Source organism: Brachyhypopomus gauderio, chromosome 3 (genome assembly GCF_052324685.1).
Source record: "Brachyhypopomus gauderio isolate BG-103 chromosome 3, BGAUD_0.2, whole genome shotgun sequence".
In the NCBI taxonomy this organism is placed as follows: domain Eukaryota; kingdom Metazoa; phylum Chordata; class Actinopteri; order Gymnotiformes; family Hypopomidae; genus Brachyhypopomus; species Brachyhypopomus gauderio.
The window spans coordinates 38,068,364-38,089,046 of NC_135213.1; the positions used below are offsets into that span (position 1 = coordinate 38,068,364).

At 42.6% G+C, this 20,683-nt stretch overlaps 3 protein-coding genes and 1 long non-coding RNA gene across 7 annotated transcripts; 3 read left to right on the forward strand and 1 right to left on the reverse strand.

Moving 5' to 3' along the window:
* Positions 1-788: 788 nt before the first annotated feature.
* Positions 789-2,454, forward strand: gpsm1a (G protein signaling modulator 1a). Of its 2 annotated transcripts, none has more exons than XM_076998160.1 (2): positions 789-1,145; positions 1,365-2,454. In XM_076998160.1, exons 1-2 carry the CDS (start codon positions 789-791, stop codon positions 1,548-1,550), a joined length of 543 nt encoding a protein of 180 aa, XP_076854275.1. In that variant the 3' UTR covers positions 1,551-2,454. The 2 variants fall into 2 exon arrangements, with proteins under 2 accessions (XP_076854275.1, XP_076854276.1); XM_076998161.1 differs by having other exon boundaries at positions 1,405-2,454.
* Positions 955-3,876, reverse strand: LOC143509437 (uncharacterized). Of its 2 annotated transcripts, none has more exons than XR_013129667.1 (4): positions 3,762-3,876; positions 2,126-2,223; positions 1,296-1,488; positions 955-1,090 (listed from the first exon to the last, which is right to left on the reverse strand). It is a non-coding gene; the product is annotated as an uncharacterized LOC143509437 (long non-coding RNA). The 2 variants fall into 2 exon arrangements; XR_013129666.1 differs by lacking the exon at positions 3,762-3,876 and adding an exon at positions 2,707-2,836.
* On the forward strand, positions 2,774-18,298 carry ak5l (adenylate kinase 5, like). 2 transcript variants are annotated; one of them, XM_076998158.1, is made up of 8 exons: positions 2,774-2,912; positions 4,946-5,132; positions 9,058-9,225; positions 9,408-9,580; positions 14,858-14,971; positions 15,436-15,627; positions 15,820-15,910; positions 16,854-18,296. In XM_076998158.1, exons 1-8 carry the CDS (start codon positions 2,844-2,846, stop codon positions 16,862-16,864), a joined length of 1,005 nt encoding a protein of 334 aa, XP_076854273.1. In that variant the 5' UTR covers positions 2,774-2,843; the 3' UTR covers positions 16,865-18,296. The 2 variants fall into 2 exon arrangements, with proteins under 2 accessions (XP_076854273.1, XP_076854274.1); XM_076998159.1 differs by lacking the exon at positions 2,774-2,912 and adding an exon at positions 4,566-4,677 and having other exon boundaries at positions 16,854-18,298.
* Positions 18,299-19,001: 703 nt separating this feature from the next.
* cmlc1 (cardiac myosin light chain-1) lies at positions 19,002-19,745 on the forward strand. The gene has a single exon (XM_076998163.1). The coding sequence runs from the start codon at positions 19,050-19,052 to the stop codon at positions 19,647-19,649; it is 600 nt and encodes a 199-aa protein (XP_076854278.1). The 5' UTR covers positions 19,002-19,049; the 3' UTR covers positions 19,650-19,745.
* The last annotated feature ends 938 nt before the right edge of the window (positions 19,746-20,683 follow it).

A 20,683-nucleotide genomic window follows, 5' to 3' on the forward strand; every position in this document is an offset into this window, starting at 1 on the left:
GTTTTTTCATTTGAAACTGTTTCGCTTGTTCAAACTATGTTGGGCCTCAGTGTTTGCATCATGCCAGCTCTAACTAGGTTGTTCTCTGTGACCTAGATTTAGTGTTAGCAGTGTGAACAACTTTTTTGGGCCCTCGAATGCATAAAGTGAAGTAGCACATTGTGTTTGTGAATTGTTGTGCCAGTTGTACCAATTCTACTAAGAAAGATTATTTAATAATCCCAAACAGTGTGTTGACACCTGTTAGTTTCCTGTAATCTGCATTTCATGCTTTCCTTACAGGCCCTGACATAGCATGACTGGTAAATGTTTCACTCATTCTTGTTATAAAAAAAATAGATTCCATGTATTACATAATTTAATTCTTGCATCACGATAACTTTCAACAATGTTGTTAAATCCAGAATCTGTTACTTTCAGCTGCACATGACATGCATTTCAAAACAGAAACACGGCGAACATCACCCTTCTGCAGTATAAGAGAAGTTCTATTAGCGATAACAGGAAACTTACAAAAATAACTGGAACAGTTTATGGAAACTTTAGCAGCGGAGCACAACATGCACTCAGGCAGAGTGCGGGAAGGAAGTGATCATTCTGTCTGTTATTGCAAGTTCTTTACACTTGCCTGCAGTGTTCCTGATTGCTGTCCAAGGCCCATCCTGACTAGTTCGACTGTTCTGTCTACTTCTCTCACTTGTCATGTTCGTCTTCTCTGAAGCCAGGGCCAGGGCACCGCTAATGAGGACTGCCCCCTTGCCGTCCAGCGCGAGTCTACGATTGGCCGCATGGAGAAGAGGCGTGGCCTGCAGGCTCCGCAGCTCAACGGCCAGCCCCGAGAGGCCTCGTCCAGTGCCCGGTCCCCCGAGCGCCGGTCCCCCGAGCGCCGGTCCCCCGAGCGCCGGTCCCCCGAGCGCCGGTCCCCACCGCTCGCTGGTGCCACCTCCCTCACCTCCCTCACCCAGACAGAGGAGCTCTTTGACCTGATAGCCAGCTCACAGAGCCGCAGGCTGGACGAGCAGAGGGCCAGTCTCGGGGAGGAGCTGGGCGTGACCACAGCACTGAACAACATCGGCCAACTCTGTCAAACCTGCAACCCACAGGAGCTGAATGATGACTTCTTTAATATGCTCATTAAATATCAGGTAACTGAACATCACTCTTTAGAACACATGTTAACCAAATGTAGTTTTTAGTAGTATATAATACTAATTCATCCATCCATCCATCCATCCATCCATCCATCCATCCATCCATCTATCTATCTATGAATGACTGTAAGATTGTGCTTTTACCTGAATACAAAGTGAAGGTTAAACAGCAGATCATCATCTCACTTTATCATGCTGTGGCTTTTCCACCAGTCCTCCCGTATGAATGACCAGAGGTGCTCTATGCCTTCAGCTCCAGATCCAGACGAAGACTTCTTCAGTCTCGTTCAGAGAGTGCAGGCCAAACGTATGGACGAACAGCGGGTCTCCTTTCATCCTGACGAGGATGATAACACAGACTCCCAGTCCAAATCCAAGCCCACTGAAAACTCCAGTTAGAGACCGGCGCACGTGAGAGCTACCACGTTTATTAAGCACTGACTCTGACAAGGCCATTCTGTACCACATCTCTGAGACGGATATATCACATTTGGTGCGAATAAAAGGTCCAGGCTATAAAGTCTAGGAAGGCAGAAAGTCTATGCCTCTCCCATCTCTAGTCCAAGTATCTCTGCACTATATTTTTAGCGGAGCCAAAAATATATCCCTCATTTTGCCGTTCCACTGAAACTTTTGTCAATTTTTCTGCCAGGTGTTCATGCATTAACACTGCAATTTTCACGGGCTTGAACTGGATGCGTCAGGGTGGGCAAAACACTCATATCTGCTGGGCAGGATTGACCCGAGATCAAACTTAAAGCATAATCTAACCTTACAATCAAGGGCCAAAGGTGGGCCTCAATCACGGATAATTTGATCAGAAAAAAAGGGGGCCAAAATATATCCCTTATTTTTTTTAATAGGTGCACTATGAAAACGTTTGTTCACATTCTATGTCAACTTCACCATGCATAACTATTAACCCAAGGGATGCTATGGATGAGCCTACCGAAGTTTAACAATAGGCTACTAACCTCTGGCGCACAAAATAACGCAGATGGCGGTGGTAGTGCAGAGCACGTGCGTTTAGGGCAGGTAGGTTGCGGCGCACTGAAGCTGCTCTTCTCCAGGCCTGGAACACGAGCACATGGCACATGGTCTCTTCGTTGTACTTTCATCTATCTTGTAGGCTACGACTGCCGTATTCCGTAGATAAAATAAGACTAATAGGCTCATTAAGAAAGGCATAAATTATAAACAAAATGTGAAATGATGATTATAAATAAAGATTTAATGTTTTGTATGCAGTTTTGAACAGCAACGTGTTGATAGATTATTCTTTTAAATCCTAACATATATTTTATGTTTCAATCAATAAACGAAAAAAAAACGAGTGATTTAATGTCTGTTCGTGATCGCAAAATAGATGTTCATGTGTACATCCTTTGAAGTCATAAAGTCTCAATTTAAAAAATCACAAAATATCAGGTTATACCGCAGAACAATGTTTTTTTTCATTTACTTTTACATTTTGGGGTTGTACAGCAAATGCACTTTTGTATATGGGTGTTCATTTCACCAGTGTAAAAAAACAAGCAGTGAATACAGGCATCACCTTGAGGTTATCAGAGACAGCCACAGCTACTCTGCAGACTGGCCAACAGACGCGCATAGCACGCCGAGGGCAATACCAGCACAATACCAAACCGGACGCACACTTCACACGCACTTTGGCCACTTGTAGGCAAATAAATGAGGAAAATGAACACCAGCGACGCCAAGGAATATCTTTCCAAACGACAGATCCCCCATCTTTTTGAGGTATGGTAGAATTCCTCTTTGCCGATCTGTTATTGTAAAAGGCGGTTGAAATCGGGGAACGCATCCTCTCAGGAAAAGCAGGATATGGATTGTTAACGGCTGTTTGAAGTGTCGAGTTGTGCAACAAGTTCGCTGGTGCGTGTAAAGAAAACCGCGAGACGCACTCAAGTTGTTGTAGCCCGCTGGCACGAGCGCGTCCTTTCTGGTCACTTCTGTCTCGCGAGTCTGCAGCTACTCAAAACGCTGACATTAGTTTTGTGGCTGTTTTGTGTGCTCGTGCTGATATTGATTTCCTTTAGAGATACGGCTTACTTAGCAAAAAAACACTTTTGCTGGAAAGTATGGTGCATTTCTTTTAAATTAAACCATTTAGTTTTTATAAATAATTATTGGGTTTTGTCTGAAATGTGTCAGATGTAAACCTTTGGAATACGTCAATGGGAATAGAGTTATAGTCCAATAAAAAAAAATTGCAGGCTGTTTTTTCTCTGTAAAGTATAACTTCTGTGAAAAGTCTAGCTTCAGTCTAGCTTTGGTGGACAGCCAAAAAGCAGGTTTATGTTTCTTTAACTTGGACAATTAGGCTACATAGGAAATTAGATAGGCTACTTGAATCTGTCTCTATGGTGATTCTCAAGTGGGATGTTGTTATTGCAGGGCAGTGAGCCTCAAGTTTGTCTACAAGTGGCAAGTGTCTCCTTTGAGTATTAAGAAGGGGTCTGGCTATGAGAGGTGTGATTGAGCTGCATATAAATACCTGCAAATGAATGCACAACCTGGACAGATATGATAAGCACTGAAAAGTGGAATGTACATCCCGAGGCCATTTGTATCGTATCTGGTACTTACCTGAGCGACCTGTTCAGATCGGGTCTGCTCCTTCATCTGTAAGACGCACGTGCCTGACACAGGTGCAGTGGCCTGTTGGACGTTAACATGTTAAGAGTTCCCTTCTCGGCAAAGGCGTGGACCGAAATTTCAACACCGGTAGTGCACTGCCTATCACCAAGGCAACAAGCTCCTTATTTACTTCTTGTGAGTCAGCACACATGAGACGAACCATCGGAGACCTTGAGGGAGAGACAGACAGACACGTGCCGCAGTGGGAATTCATCTTGGGTTCATATTTTACGACTAAGTATAATATATGAGCATAGTATACTATATAAATAAATTAATTAATCTCTATTCATGGACACAACTATTTGAAAATTAAATTCAGTGTCCTAGTGAATGGTTAGAGGGTTAGACTGATCCTAGCTACTTAAACTTGAAAAGCGCAGTCCAACATTTATCATGACTCTATACACTGACACTGATGGTAGCTCCTTCCTCGCCGCTGTTAGCACCAACCTGTGTCCTTCCATAGCAAACGTACGAAACATATTTCTCATATTTGAGAAGAAGAAGAAGAAAACTCGTTTCCCTATCACAGAGTTGATGCTAGAGATCAGTTTTCTTGCTCTCCTACACTGTTGCCTTATTTAGCAACTGATTATTTCTCAAGCTCTGATCCATGTGGATTGACATGTAAATACACAGTCTCCATATTAGCATCATAAGAAGAAAACCTCTGATTAGGGCGAGGGTTGTCCAGTCCTGCTCTCCCCCACCGCACAGTCCACTGCCCCGCTGTGTGGGCTGAACAGAGTGGCCATTTGCAATTATCATTTTCTCCACCGTGCTATTCATTCCTGTCTCTTTTCATCTCACCTGTCCATCTAAAACCGTCTAGGAATCTGTATGCGAGGAGAAGGATGTGTGGGTGAGATCTGTTCGCTTTCGCTAGCACATTAGCTTTGTGTTGTGAAGTAAACAAGATAATCCTTTATTAGTCCCACGCTGGTGAAATTCACAAGGAACAAGCCAACATTGGATTTTTATTGGATATTTGTAGCTAACGTTGGTTTCCTTTCAACGTAAAATCTATGAAAGACATCCAAATAACTGTATCTCCATGAGAAGGGGCAGCATTAGCATTGTATTATTATTTTTAGAACTATATTAATTCATGCCTTCCTGTTCTTTTCCAGAGCATGTTGACTGGCTTGATGTATCACCGGCCCGAGGACCCCTTGAGCTTCCTGGAGAACTGCCTGCAGAAAACGCGAGAGTTGGGGGGCCCCGAATGTGTAGCCTGGGACACCTTCATTACGCCTGATCGTAAACCTCTACCACCTATTTCCACAGCCCAGGGAAAGAAAGCCCCCTGCAAACATGGTAAGCCCTGCCAAGTCGATGCACACTAATGATATTTGCAAAAAAAGGTGCCAGGTTGTTAATCACAGTAATATGTTGTTATTAAATAAATCAGTAATGGACACGGAACGTTTGGGAGCCATCAGCAATAAGTGCAGAGAGGCTGTATATTTGTCCAGAAGTTAATGGTCAAAGCAGTGAGTTACTGTAATATGATCACAGACCAGTAGAACTAGAATTGCGAGCACTAGACAAAAAAGAATCCAGGAAACGTGGCCCAGCGGTGTGTGTGCTCAAGGAAGCTTCTGTAACGGCAAAGGAAAACACAGGGCATTCATTTTCCACACCCATTTTTACCAGAATCGTCTATTATAAACTTCACATGGCTGTACGGTTAGAGAGCAAATTCATGCTAGCTAAGACTGTTAGGAAGTGATGTCGTAATAAGTCAGGCGTCTATGCAGCGATGGAGTCGTATCAGTGCAACACAAGCCATCATGCCATGGCCACATCAGGGACGGGATCTGGTGACAGGAGGAAACGAGACTAAATGATCTGCAGCATTTGAGGTGCAGGAGCAGTAAGATAGTCAGATCATAGGCAGACGCACAGAGAGCAAGTGGATTCTTCACTGACCTTTCATGGAAGGACAGGGAAGAACAGGAGGCAGAGGAAGAGAAAAAGGACCATCGTGTCCCCAACGTGTCCCAAAAATTGTGCCGTCAGCCCAAACAGAAAAGAGTGACCTGTCTTAGGGGAATCAAGGAACACTGTGTTCCTCGGCTATGGCCAGAACATTTCTACAAGCAGTGACGGGCTGATACCACCCAGGTGCTACCACCCTCTAGGGAGGTAGAGTGCAGCGTGGAGACATCCTGTAGAACTCTACAGGTGATGAATCACATCCTCCAGGCCTCCTGGGGGAACTGTCTCCCCAGGCTGCAATAAGGAGCTGGAACGCTGGAACTCTAGGCAGCGCTGTCAGTGGTGGTGATTCAGGGACAGTGTCTGGGACAACAGACAAAGGGAGCAGGGACAGCGGGGACCTCAAGGACAGCAGCTAGTGACGTGAGTAGCGATGGAGAGCAGAAACGCTGTGGGACATCGGTTAATAAGACGGGGTTTGTGGAAGCTGAAAGAGCTGAAGTATTAGAGGCTGAAGGGAGTGGCCACAGATCTGGAGGTTGGAAGGGCCACAGAGGTGGCAGATGGAAGACTGGTAGGGGCCAGGAGAACCTCAAAGGGAATTGAACCACCAAAGCAGAAATCAAACCCAAACCAGGACCTGGAGCACAGACAGAGGGAAGAGAGAAGAAGGGAGAACATACAACAGAGCTGGGCACCATAAACTACCATCAGAGGCGGTCTTTGCATAGAGGCGTGGCTAGGCAACTGCCTTGGGCCCCTCCCACTGCAGCCCACTGTATGGGCCCCCTGATTAGCTGACTTATTTCTCACATATTAATGTTGATGGGCCCCCTAGCAAAATTCGCCTTGAGCCCCCAAATTTCTAAGTCCGCCACTGACTACCATAAGCTACCACAAACCGTCTGGCCCTCCCTGATATAGGATGCTGAAAGTTGGCATCAGAGTGACTGTGGATCCTTCTGCAGGTCCAGTTCTAGTAAGTCCTTCTCAGCTGGACCGGTGGCCTAATCATACATGATCCCCTCGTATTAGGACATGATGAGAGATGCTTTACGTTACTCAGGTGCTAGAACTCCCCAGATTCACTAAGAGACCCACAGCATTCTTGGAAAACATCGAACACATGAGCAGAGAGTCAGGGAAGACCTACGATGGAAGACTGGACCTTACGAGCTGGCTGCACAAACCGGAGGGTGGGAGGATTACTTAGCTTCCAACCTCTTTTATTGCCATAATAAGTTGTGCAAACTCGCATTGTGATTTCCAAACCTGTGATGGTGGCCTAAGTGTATTTACTATATCTAAGGTTGGCAAAATTGGAGAAAAATGGTCAGGAGGCATAAGTGCTAAGATGGTCACCTGCACTTGTCACCTACAACTGTCTCCTACACCTGTCACCTACACCTGTCACCTATGCCTGTCATCTACGCCTGTCACCTGCACCTGTCTCCTATACCTGTCACCTACACCTCTCACCTACACCTCTCACCTACACCTGTCTCCTACACCTGTCTCCTACACCTGTCACCTGCACCTGTCACCTACACCTGTCACCTACACCTGTCACCTGCGCCTCTCACCTACGCCTGTCAACTACGCCTGTCATCTACGCCTGTCACCTACACCTGTCAACTACATATTAGGGCTGTGAACCTTTGGGAATCCCACGATTCGATTCAGAATCGATTCTTGGGGTCACGGTTCGATTTTTTCCCGATTCTTTCAGATCCCAACAATTCGATTCAAAAACGATTATTTTCCGATTTAAAAACGATTCTCAATTCAAAACGAGCTACTCCGGTCTGCTGGCATGAAAGCAGAGTACATTTATAAAGATATTATAATTGTAAAGGTTTTATCAACATATTGCAATAATGTAAACACACAAAGGTAAATCCAAGACAACATGTCTGATTTATTTATTCTTGCACATATGTTTTTAACTTGTACAAACAGAGCACAATATATTTGAGGCGGACACTCAGAACACTACATTAAACTAATAAAACTGTAGTAAAATAAACAATATTGGTAGGCTTAGGCTAGCTGCCAGAACTTGCCACTACTCAAAAATTTTATTATACAAAAATACTGCTCTTTCTGTAAAAACAACCAATTGCTTCGTACAAGAATTAGGCTTAGGCTAGCTGCCTATTTCTGAGAACATGCCACTTCCAGAAACAAAATTGCACTTTTTTCCTTAACAAATCACAAAAATAAAAAATATATGAAAGTGCTGTTACATTATTAAAATGGGTGGGCTTACGTTAGCTGCCAGAACTTCCATTTCACAGATGAAAAATATAATATATATATATATATATATATATATATATATATATATATATATATATATATATATATATATATATATATATATATATATATATATATATACTGTATACTTATATATATATATTTTTATTATTTTTTTTTCTAAAAGCCGCATATATCTACTGAACTGAATACATTTAACTGAACTGATCAGTTTCTGAACGGTGCCTGTAGTATTTCACGTGCGACAGATTTGGCCGACTCCCCTCGTTTATCTGCATAAAGACGCTACAGATTATATTGTTGATTTACGTTTCTATGCATAAATAAGAGCTAGACTTTAATTATCCATCACAGCAAACTGCATTATCTATGTCCAAAGACACACTGGCTCAAGGGTATTAATTATTTTAAATAAAATACACACCGGCTATACCGAAGTTCACCTCTGACCAGGACTTTGCAGTATTACAGCAGTATTATGTCTAAATATCTAGTTAGAACAAAACTAGAGTGCCCAATGAAATAAGTTATAATCACTGTAACTCCCGAATATCATCTGTAGTGTCTTTATGCGTGTGCAAACGATCAAGCCCATTCTTACCCGGGGCGGGTTGACGGTAAAATCTAAAGTGTTTCCAAATGGTTGCTTTCAAAGACCGCAGAGCCGTTTGGACTTATTTTTCTTCATACTTTAGCGGTTTTGCCTAGCACTATGGTGGCTGAGAAGGTACACCTGTACCCGAAAAAAAAATTGATTTTTTGAAAATGAGAATCGATTCTGAATCGTTCAAAGTTAGAAACGCGATTCGAGTCACCTACATCTGTCATTTACACCCGTCACCTCCACCTGTCACCTCCACCTGTCTCCTTCACCTGTCTCCTAGTGCAGATGTCACCTCATGTGCTAAAATAGAATGTGATCTCCCTATATATAGAAATGTATGTATTTCTTTTTTTTTCAGACAACAGTCAGTATAAAGTCATATAGCGATCATGTAGTGTCGCCTCTCACTTTCTGTAGACAGTGGTCCTGGTCCTGGGCCTTACCGACGCTACGAAAGACTGCCACCCATTCAGGCTCAGTTCTCCATTGAGAGTGATTCTGACATGACCGAGTCCTCTGGACTCATACAGGAATATGACGTCTTTGACCCGTCCAAACCACGACCCCATATCATATTCATCATAGGTGAGGATTCACTGTTTTTTTGTCTCATAACCTGCTGTTACAAACTGTACTGAGTCTCAAAATAATGTTGCGTATAATGCAGGTATGTAACGGTGATCCCAGTTTCACTGTCTTGTTACATTCTTTCATCATGATCTGTTGCTGTGGCAGGTTACGTTTCTCTGGTCACCTTCCCTCTGTAGGCGGGCCTGGTAGTGGGAAGGGCACTCAGACGGCTAAGATCGCAGCTCAGTACGACTTCGAATGCGTGTCTGTTGGAGAGATTCTGAGGAACCAGCTGTTACAACATGCTCCCAGCGACAGGAAGTGGGAGCTGATCGCCCAGATCATCGCCAACGGAGAACTAGCACCTCAGGTTTGGCTCTCCCAAGGCCCATATCCCATATCCACCCAGATCTAGTTGTTTTTCCAATTATCTTTTGAAATGAGATAATTACGCAAGTGATGAAACCCAAGTGATGTATAACTAATATATATATATATATATATATATATATATATATATATATATATATATATATATAAGCAAGTAAAATAAGTGTCACATGGCTATGTATCCGGCATCATAAGTGCACTTCAATAGTGCTATCAAAATGAAAAAAGTTAGATTAGAAACCTATAGTGGCAATGACACACTGTAATGTCATCAGATTTAAATGAATATGATGTGGAAAAACTAGCCACACTAATAAAGAAAAGTAGAATAAGAGAAATAAAAGAAGACAGTGCAAGTGGAAAGTGTTACGCTTACATTTGACATTATGACAAACATGAGATAATACCAACGTCTTCAGTGATAAATGATAAGAGCTGGGGTTGATAAGAGCTGGGGTTGATAAGAGCTGGGGTGATAAGGTCTGGGGTGGATAAGGGCTGGGATTGATAACGGCTGGGGTTGATAAGGTCTGGGGTTGATAAGGGCTGGGGATGATAATAGCTGGGTTTGTTAAGGTCTGGGGTTGATAAGGGCTGGGGATGATAATAGCTAGAGTTGATAAGGACTGGGGTTGATAAGGTCTGGGGTTGATAAGGGCTGGGGTTGATAAGGGCTGGGGTTGATGAGGGCTGGGGTTGATAATAGCTGGGGTTGATAATAGCTGGGGTTGATAAGGGCTGGGGTTGATAAGGACTGGGGTTGATAAGGGCTGGGGTTGATAAGGGCTGGGGTTGATGAGGGCTGGGGTTGATAATAGCTGGGGTTGATAATAGCTGGGGTTGATAAGGGCTGGGGTTGATAAGGTCTGGGGTTGATAAGGTCTGGGGTTGATAAGGGCTGGGGTTGATAATAGCTGGGGTTGATAATGGCTGGGGTTGATAAGGGCTGGGGTTGATAATAGCTGGGGTTGATAATAGCTGGGGTTGATAAGGACTGGGATTGATAAGGTCTGGGGTTGATAAGGTCTGGGGTTGATAATAGCTGGGGTTGATAATAGCTGGGGTTGATAAGGACTGGGGTTGATAAGGTCTGGGGTTGATAATAGCTGGGGTTGATAATAGCTGGGGTTGATAAGGGCTGGGGTTGATAAGGGCTGGGGTTGATAAGGACTGGGGTTGATAAGGTCTGGGGTTGATAATAGCTGGGGTTGATAATAGCTGGGGTTGATAAGGGCTGGGGTTGATAAGGTCTGGGGTTGATAAAGGCTGGGGTTGATAATAGCTGGGGTTGATAATAGCTGGGATTGATAATAGCTGGGGTTGATAAGGTCTGGGTTGATAAGGGCTGGGTTAATAAGAGCAGGGGTTGATAATAGCTGGGGTTGATAAGAGCTGGGGTTAATAAGGTCTGGGGTTGATAAGGTCTGGGGTTGATAAGGGCTTCGGTTGATAATAGCTTGAGTTGATAAGGACTGGGGTTGATAAGAGCTGGGGTTGATAAGGTCTGGGGTGGATAAGGGCTGGGGTTGATAAGGGCTGGGGTTGATAAGAGCTGGGGTTGATAAGGGCTGGGGTTGATAAGGGCTTCGGTTGATAATAGCTAGAGTTGATAAGGACCGGGGTTGATAAGGTCTGGGGTTGATAATAGCTAGGGTTGATAAGGTCTGGGTTAATAAGAGCTGGGGTTGTTAATAGCAGGGGTTGATAAGGTCTGGGGTTGATAAGGTCTGGGGTTGATAAGGGCTGGGGTTGATAATAGCTAGGGTTGATAAGGACTGGGGTTGATAAGGTCTGGGGTTAATAAGAGCTGGGGTTGATAAGGTCTGGGGTTGATAAGGGCTGGGGTTGATAATAGCTAGAGTTGATAAGGACTGGGGTTGATAAGGTCTGGGGTTGATAATAGCTAGGGTTGATAAGGACCGGGGTTGATAAGGTCTGGGGTTGATAATAGCTGGGGTTGATAAGGTCTGGGGTTGATAATAGCTGGGGTTGATAAGAGCTTGGGTTGATAAGGTCTGGGTTGATAAGAGCTGGGGTTGATGAGGTCTGGGTTAATAAGAGCTGGGGTTGATAAGGGCTTTGGTTGATAATAGCTGGGGTTGATAAGGGCTGGGGTTGATAATAGCTGGGGTTGATAATAGCTGGGGTTGATAAGGGCTGGGGTTGATAAGAGCTGGGGTTGATAAGGTCTGGGTTGATAAGAGCTGGGGTTGATGAGGTCTGGGTTAATAAGAGCTGGGGTTGATAAGGGCTTTGGTTGATAATAGCTGGGGTTGATAAGGGCTGGGGTTAATAATAGCTGGGGTTGATAAGGGCTGGGGTTGATAATAGCTGGGGTTGATAAGGGCTGGGGTTAATAAGAGCTGGGGTTGATAAGGGATGGGGTTGATAAGGGCTGGGGTTGATAAGGTCTGGGTTGATAAGGGCTGGGTTAATAAGAGCAGGGGTTGATAATAGCTGGGGTTGATAAGGGCTTCGGTTGATAATAGCTAGAGTTGATAAGGACTGGGGTTGATAATAGCTAGGGTTGATAAGGGCTGGGGTTGATAAGGGCTTTGGTTGATAATAGCTGGGGTTGATAAGGACTGGGGTTGATAAGGGCTTCGGTTGATAATAGCTGGGGTTGATAAGGACTGGGGTTGATAAGGGCTTCGGTTGATAATAGCTAGAGTTGATAAGGTCTGGGGTTGATAATAGCTAGGGTTGATAAGGACTGGTGTTGATAAGGTCTGGGGTTGATAATAGCTGGGGTTGATAAGGGCTGGGGTTGATAATAGCTGGGGTTGATAATAGCTGGGGTTGATAAGAGCTGGGTTAATAAGAGCTGGGGTTGATAATAGCAGGGGTTGATAATAGCTGGGGTTGATAAGGTCTGGGGTTGATAATAGCTGGGGTTGATAAGGTCTGGGGTTGATAAGGGCTGGGGTTGATAATAGCTAGGGTTGATAAGGACTGGGGTTAATAAGAGCTGGGGTTAATAAGAGCTGGGGTTGATAAGGGCTGGGGTTGATAATAGCTAGAGTTGATAAGGACTGGGGTTGATAAGGTCTGGGTTGATAAGAGCTGGGTTAATAAGAGCTGGGGTTGATAATAGCTGGGGTTGATAAGGTCTGGGGTTGATAAGGTCTGGGTTGATAAGAGCTGGGTTGATAATAGCAGGGGTTGATAATAGCAGGGGTTGATAATAGCTGGGGTTGATAAGGGCTGGGGTTGATAAGGACTGGGGTTGATAAGGTCTGGGGTTAATAAGAGCTGGGGTTAATAAGAGTTGGGGTTAATAAGAGCTGGGGTTAATAAGAGTTGGGGTTAATAAGAGCTGGGGTTGATAAGGTCTGGGGTTGATAAGGGCTGGGGTTGATAATAGCTAGAGTTGGTAAGGACTGGGGTTGATAAGGTCTGGGGTTGATAATAGCTAGGGTTAATAAGGACTGGGGTTGATAAGGACTGGGGTTGATAAGGGCTGGGGTTGATAATAGCTGGGGTTGATGATAGCTGGGGTTGATGATAGCTGGGGTTGATAATAGCTGGGGTTGATAAGGGCTGGGGTTGATAAGAGCTGGAGTTGATAAGGTCTGGGTTGATAAGAGCTGGGGTTGATAAGGTCTGGGTTGATAAGAGCTGGGGTTGATAAGGGCTGGGGTTGATAAGGTCTGGGTTGATAAGAGCTGGGGTTGATAAGGTCTGGGTTAATAAGAGCTGGGGTTGATAAGGGCTTTGGTTGATAATGGCTGGGGTTGATAATAGCTGGGGTTGATAAGGACTGGGGTTGATAAGGGCTTTGGTTGATAATAGCTGGGGTTGATAAGGACTGGGGTTGATAAGGGCTGGGGTTAATAAGAGCTGGGGTTGATAAGGTCTGGGGTTGATAAGGGCTGGGGTTGATAATAGCTAGGGTTGATAAGGACTGGTGTTGATAAGGTCTGGGGTTGATAATAGCTGGGGTTGATAAGGGCTGGGGTTGATAATAGCTGGGGTTGATAAGAGCTGGGGTTGATAAGAGCTGGGTTAATAAGAGCTGGGGTTGATAATAGCAGGGGTTGATAATAGCTGGGGTTGATAAGGTCTGGGGTATAAGGGCTGGGGTTGATAATAGCTAGGGTTGATAAGGACTGGGGTTAATAAGAGCTGGGGTTAATAAGAGCTGGGGTTGATAAGGGCTGGAGTTGATAATAGCTAGAGTTGATAAGGACTGGGGTTGATAAGGTCTGGGTTGATAAGAGCTGGGTTAATAAGAGCTGGGGTTGATAATAGCAGGGGTTGATAATAGCTGGGGTTGATAAGGTCTGGGGTTGATAAGGTCTGGGGTTGATAAGGTCTGGGGTTGATAAGGTCTGGGTTGATAAGAGCTGGGTTAATAAGAGCTGGGGTTGATAATAGCAGGGGTTGATAATAGCTGGGGTTGATAAGGGCTGGGGTTGATAAGGGCTGGGGTTGATAAGGTCTGGGGTTAATAAGAGCTGGGGTTAATAAGAGTTGGGGTTAATAAGAGCTGGGGTTAATAAGAGTTGGGGTTAATAAGAGCTGGGGTTGATAAGGTCTGGGGTTGATAAGGGCTGGGGTTGATAATAGCTAGAGTTGGTAAGGACTGGGGTTGATAAGGTCTGGGGTTGATAATAGCTAGGGTTGATAAGGACTGGGGTTGATAAGGACTGGGGTTGATAAGGGCTGGGGTTGATAATAGCTGGGGTTGATGATAGCTGGGGTTGATGATAGCTGGGGTTGATGATAGCTGGGGTTGATAAGGGCTGGGGTTGATAAGAGCTGGAGTTGATAAGGTCTGGGTTGATAAGAGCTGGGGTTGATAAGGGCTGGGGTTGATAAGGTCTGGGTTGATAAGAGCTGGGGTTGATAAGGTCTGGGTTAATAAGAGCTGGGGTTGATAAGGGCTTTGGTTGATAATAGCTGGGGTTGATAATAGCTGGGGTTGATAAGGACTGGGGTTGATAAGGGCTTTGGTTGATAATAGCTGGGGTTGATAAGGACTGGGGTTGATAAGGACTGGGGTTAATAAGAGCTGGGGTTGATAAGGTCTGGGGTTGATAAGGGCTGGGGTTGATAATGGCTTCATAACAGATATTTCCTTTTGTCAAAAGCATGCAATTCTCAAAGAACAGGAGCAGATAGGGTACATACATCAAAAAACAGTCAGAGCCATTTAATATGTACACAAATGTATAATGTCTTTATGCAGTATAGCTTGATTGTACTTTCATTCCTGAAGCTTGTGCTGATCTCTTACTGGGATTCACTTCTCTAGGAGACAACAATTGAAGAGTTGAAGCAGCAGTTCATTAAGAAGCAAGATGCCAAAGGCTTCATCGTGGATGGATTCCCACGGGAAATATCACAGGCGTTCACTTTTGAAGAGCAAGTGAGCCATTTAATAAGATTGTAATCTAATGTTATACTGCAGAAACAGAGTTGCACTTTACTATGGTCTCCATATTTGTATATTTGTATATATACTTGCATATTAACCCATTATTTAAAGTAATTGGGCTATGATTCACCAATTAAACAAAAATCATGTGATGTTCAAATAATTACAGTTATTGAAATATTACGGTAATTTAATTTTTGAAGATCAGTTGTAAGGCAACCAACAGACCTTTTTAAGAGAAACAAAATAATATTTTCAGTGCAATTTAAATACACACTAAGTACATTTAGTTATTCTGAACTGTTGCTGTGGACATTAGTTGTTTTTATATAAATTGAGCCATACTTTTGACTACTTTAAATCACAAAAAATAAATAAATGCCATTGCCAAATGCCAAATGCCATGCCATTCGTTGTAGTAATTTCCTAATAAGCCACTGTGCCCCTTGACACAGATTGGCTCTCCAGACCTTGTGATCCTGCTAGCATGTTCTGGCCACCAGCTACGCCAGCGTCTGGAGAAACGTGCGTCCCAGCAGGGCCGGCCCGATGACAACGCTCATGCCATCGAGAAGAGACTAGAAACCTTCAAGCAGAACATAACACTCATAGCCAAGTACTACCAGGAGAGGGGCCTGATCATTCGGGTGAGGGCGCTTGTTGCTTATCCATAAACTTGTGTGATTGCTAATTAAATGTGAATGTGTGAATATTGCCAGGTTGGTTTGCATATAACAAAAACACATGTTAGAGTTTCATTTAGGTGAGATGGTGGACTGCCACACCTGTGATGGAGATTCAGGCATCGTGAGTAATATGCGAAGGTTCTCTCTCATCAGGTGGATGCAGATCGAGACGAGGATGACATTTTCACAGATATCAATACCACAGTGAAAGACAGACTGTTTCCAAATGATATAAAGGAAGAAGGTAATGTTCAATAATATTGTTACAGTAGTACTCTATAATGTTACAATAATGCAGTTACAGCAATACTTCCCTATAATGTTTTGTAACAAATATACTCAGTTACAAATATACTCTATAATATTGTTGTAGTAGTACTACTCCATAATGCAGTAGTACTACTCTATATTGTTACAGTAATGTCGTTACAGTAGTATTACTCCATAATGTTACAGTAATATTGTTATAGTAGTAGTACTACTCCATAATGTTACAGTAGTACTAATCTATAATGTTACAGTAGTACTACTCTGTTACAGTAATATTCTTATAGTAGTACTACTCTATAATGTTACAGTAATGTTGTTACAGTAGTATTACTTTATAATGTTGCAGTAATATTGTTATAGTAGTACTACTCCATAATGTTACAGTAATACTACTCTATAATGTTACAGTAATATTGTTATAATAGTACAACTTTATAATGTTACAGTAATGTTGTTACATTAATACTACTCTATACTGATACAGTAATGTTACAGTAGTACTACTCTATAATGTTACAGTGATACTCTTATAGGATACTACTCTATAATGTTACAGTAATGTTGTTACATTAATACTACTCTATACTGATACAGTAATGTTACAGTAGTACTACTCTATAATGTTACAGTGATACTCTTATAGGATACTACTCTATAATGTTACAGTAATGTTGTTACATTAATACTACTCTATACTGATACAGTAATGTTACAGTAGTACTACTCTATAATGTTACAGTGATACTCTTATAGGATACTACTCTATAATGTTACAGTAATGTTGTTACAGTAGTATTACTCTATAATGTTACAGTAATGTTGTTACAGTAGTATTACTCTATAATGTTACAGTAGTACTACTCTTGGCTGTTTGTTAAAGTAAAAGCCTTTCATTTGAACTTCATGCTCTTATTCAGAGATATGCTGAACACATTCCAGGAGGACTCCGAGAATAGCACGGCTATGAGGAAATCTTTAGCAGAAGTCTATTTCTAATTATATTTTCTTCTAATGTAACATTTTACCTATATTGTGATATTTACAATTGGGGAGGTGTATAGTTTGCAGTTAACTAGACATTACAGCCGGTTTGCTGTATTCACTCTGTCTATGTGGCATCACTAAAGTTTGTAGTTGAAAACAGTATTTTATGCCATGAGAGTTATTTACCACTCGAAAAATGTCTTTTGCCCCCTTTCAGTCTTACCTAATTTATAACATGGGTCTGTGTTACTTTAGAGTTCCTCTTGTTAACGTTCTAGTTCTTTAGATACACTATCAGGGGTGATTCCAAAAGAGGGAAACGGCCCTGGACAAACACTTGGGAGCTGTTTCCTTTAAAAGATGTTTCTATTTAAATCCTCACTTCGTCAGCTTGTCAACTTGTGAGTGTAAAAAACCTCCAGAAAATAGTTCATCTCTCGTGTCCTGACTGCTAAACATGTTTCTTTTCTCTATGGACCTGGTACATGTCTCACTGGACACTTAACACCACTGATCTATGATATAATAAGATTTATATTATAAGTCAGTGTTTAATAATCCTTCTTGCTGTCAGGTAATGATCATTAGTACAATTTCAATGCAAAACATGCCCAGTTTATTACAAGACCTCAAGAGCTCCCTTCCAGGAACCTGACTTAAGCCTCTGTACTTAAGAATGAACAAATAATGTTTGGTTAATAATATATATCATCATACATTAGATTTATATTGTAATTTGTACTAAATAATTTTCATAAGTGCAGATTACTGACTGAATGATCAAAAAACATGCTCACAGAAAATAAACGATTTAATTCACACCACTAGATGGCAGACTTTTGCCTTGAACAAAATTAGACCTGAGTCAAATACAGTCAAAACCAGTGGTTTTGATACTAGCAACTAAACCTTAATGCAAAGCCTGAGACAAAAACAAAGACCGAGACGTTTTCTCTAGGATATTCAGACACTAGAAGAAATGTTTTACAAACATCTAGCTGCATATTAAATGACACAACCTTCCCCTCAGTATAATTACCAGTGATTCAGCTCAAATCAGCGTTGGAAGGTTTCTTTTGTTTGACAAGCACCCAGAAGATGATGTCAGAGCTGGTGTCCCAGAGGGCAGTGGAATGTCTCTCAGAATAGCTCCCCCTTATCAATCTATCACTACGCCTGCCTTTCTATTCTCTACTGGCACAAGTAGCAGCACACGGAAGCATTTCAGTTTTCAGCATGGATAAACCCCACTTTTACTATTCAAAACAACCCTTCTTATGCGATTGTGGGTATTGTCATATTTACACGTTTGTATATCCCAAGTGTTTTTGCTGTAAAGAGAATATCTAATAAATTCATCTTTCTGAATCCAACGTTGTATGAAGTACATTTCTAAGACACCTTCAGTCTGTTTTTGTTAGTTGCTTTGTGGTTTCCGGTCCGGATGGTGAAGTTAATGACGACTGTTTCAGGATGACAGGTGAGTGGTAGTTTGACAGGACTGTCCAGGTCTTCTGACGTAAGGCAGTTCACTCTTTTAAGAACAGCTTTCTTCTTCATCTGCAGATGGCTCAGTGCCTGTGTGTTTGTCAGCAGTCATGATCGACCACAGCCCACTCTTATGAGCAATTACACATTTTAGTATCTTCATTTATCCATCTGTCCATCGATTTATTTATTATGGAACCTAAAGTAGTGTGAGGAACATGTCCTCTGCAAACTGAACAATATCACTTTGATATTTTATTGTATAAGCGCAACACTTTATATACATGAAATCCATTATCCGTTCTTACACAACTCATACAACATCATCAAATGACGGAAAACGAACATAAGGCTGGTGTGCAGAAATGCAGAATGTTGAAAAAGTGTGATGTATTCAGTAGAAGTAACACATTTCCATAAACAGCCCTGGGATCTGATTGGTTGGCTCTGCCATGGAGCGGACAGAAGAATTCCATTGTGTCATGAGTGTCCCTCCTTTCTGTTTCAATTCACCTCCATTTATAGTCTGCCAATGCTCTGGTTTTGATAAAGCTTATCTCTCACACTGGGACAGCTGTATAAAAGCCAAGCACTGGCCCACACAGCTCGCTCCTCACTACCCAGCAACTGGCGTGGACATCATGGCCCCCAAAAAAATCGAACCCAAGAAACCAGAGCCCAAAAAACCGGAGCCTAAGAAAGAGGAAACTCCAGCTCCTCCTCCTCCTCCTCCTCCGGTGGAGGAACCCAAGGAACCTCAGCTTGATCTGAAGAACATTGTGTTGGAGTTCAGCCCAGATCAGATCGAGGAATTCAGGGATGCCTTCACGCTGTTTGACGAGACTCCGACAGGAGAGATGAAGATCAGGTACTCTCAGTGCGGAGACGTGATGAGGGCTCTGGGCTACAACCCCACCAACGCAGACGTGCTTTCAGTGCTGGGGAAGCCCAAAGCCGAAGAGATGAACAGCAAGATGCTGGACTTTGAGACCTTCCTGCCCATGTTGCAGCACATCTCAAGGGCCAAGGACCAGGGGACCTTTGAGGACTTTGTGGAAGGTCTAAGGGTCTTCGACAAGGAAGGCAATGGCACGGTGATGGGTGCCGAGCTCCGGCACGTGCTGGCTACGCTGGGAGAGAAGATGACTGAGGATGAAGTGGACCGCCTCATGATTGGCCAAGAAGACACCAATGGCTGCATCAACTATGTCTCGTTTGTGAAGCACATCCTTTCTGGGTGAGCCAGAGATCGTCCTGCTGTTAACAAATCAGTGATCAAAAGACTTTTGAAGGAAAGATGTTGGTGAATGTTAAATAAAGATGAAGATTTTCTCTGCTGTCTATTGTGTTGTCTTCTGTTTGTTGTTCATGACGTTCTCGTACGGTCATGCTAACAACATAAAGAGTTATTGTCACAGCCATAATTAGGTCTACAGAACTGTACCCTTACATATTTCTACTTCTAAAGAAAAAAAAAGTACTTCGAATGAAATGTAATAAGCAGAGGGCAGTACACTGAGAGTAGTTAATGAAATACTATGCACCATAAATTAGAACAATGTTTTAGAACAATGTTAACTAAAGATTCATCAATGGCTGATAAAAAATAATTGTTGCATTGTGGGTCTTTTGATTCAAGACAAGTCTACAATAAAGGTAGCCTAATGGTCAGACATGGTTTGTTTATTGTTTGTTTGTTTGTTTGATGAATTATGAATCAGCTTTTAAAATGTTGGCACAAAATTTTGCGCACAGGGAATTTTAGCAAATGTCTAACCAAAAAAATAAACCATAAGTCGTCCATGGTCCTTTAGCAACACTGACTGTCCTGTAACTTTATGTTAAATTAAATCCCTGTCAGCATTAATTTTTCAAATATGACTGATTAAATGCAGTCCATCAGCACACAATGCAGCTACACGCCAGTGTCTCTGCGGACGGCTATGAATCCCTACAGACTGACTCCAGCATCTTAAATTCAATTGCATTTTAATTTAGTTTGAGAACACTGTGGATAGAACATTGATCGGCTAAGTAGGAAACACTGAGTGCTTCACCTGAGTCAATAGAGTTGCATTTTGCCCAAAAGGAGGTGGGGTCACAGTGCTCAGATAATGTGATTTTGGAGATGGAACTTGTAGATTATATAGTCCAATCCCAATCTCCTCTCTTACTGATGTCATCTTGTTCTTGTAAATAGCAACAGCCCGTCCTTGTTTAAGACAAATACGGGACTATTTGTGTATTTTCTGTCTGTTCTCATGATTGCTCCATC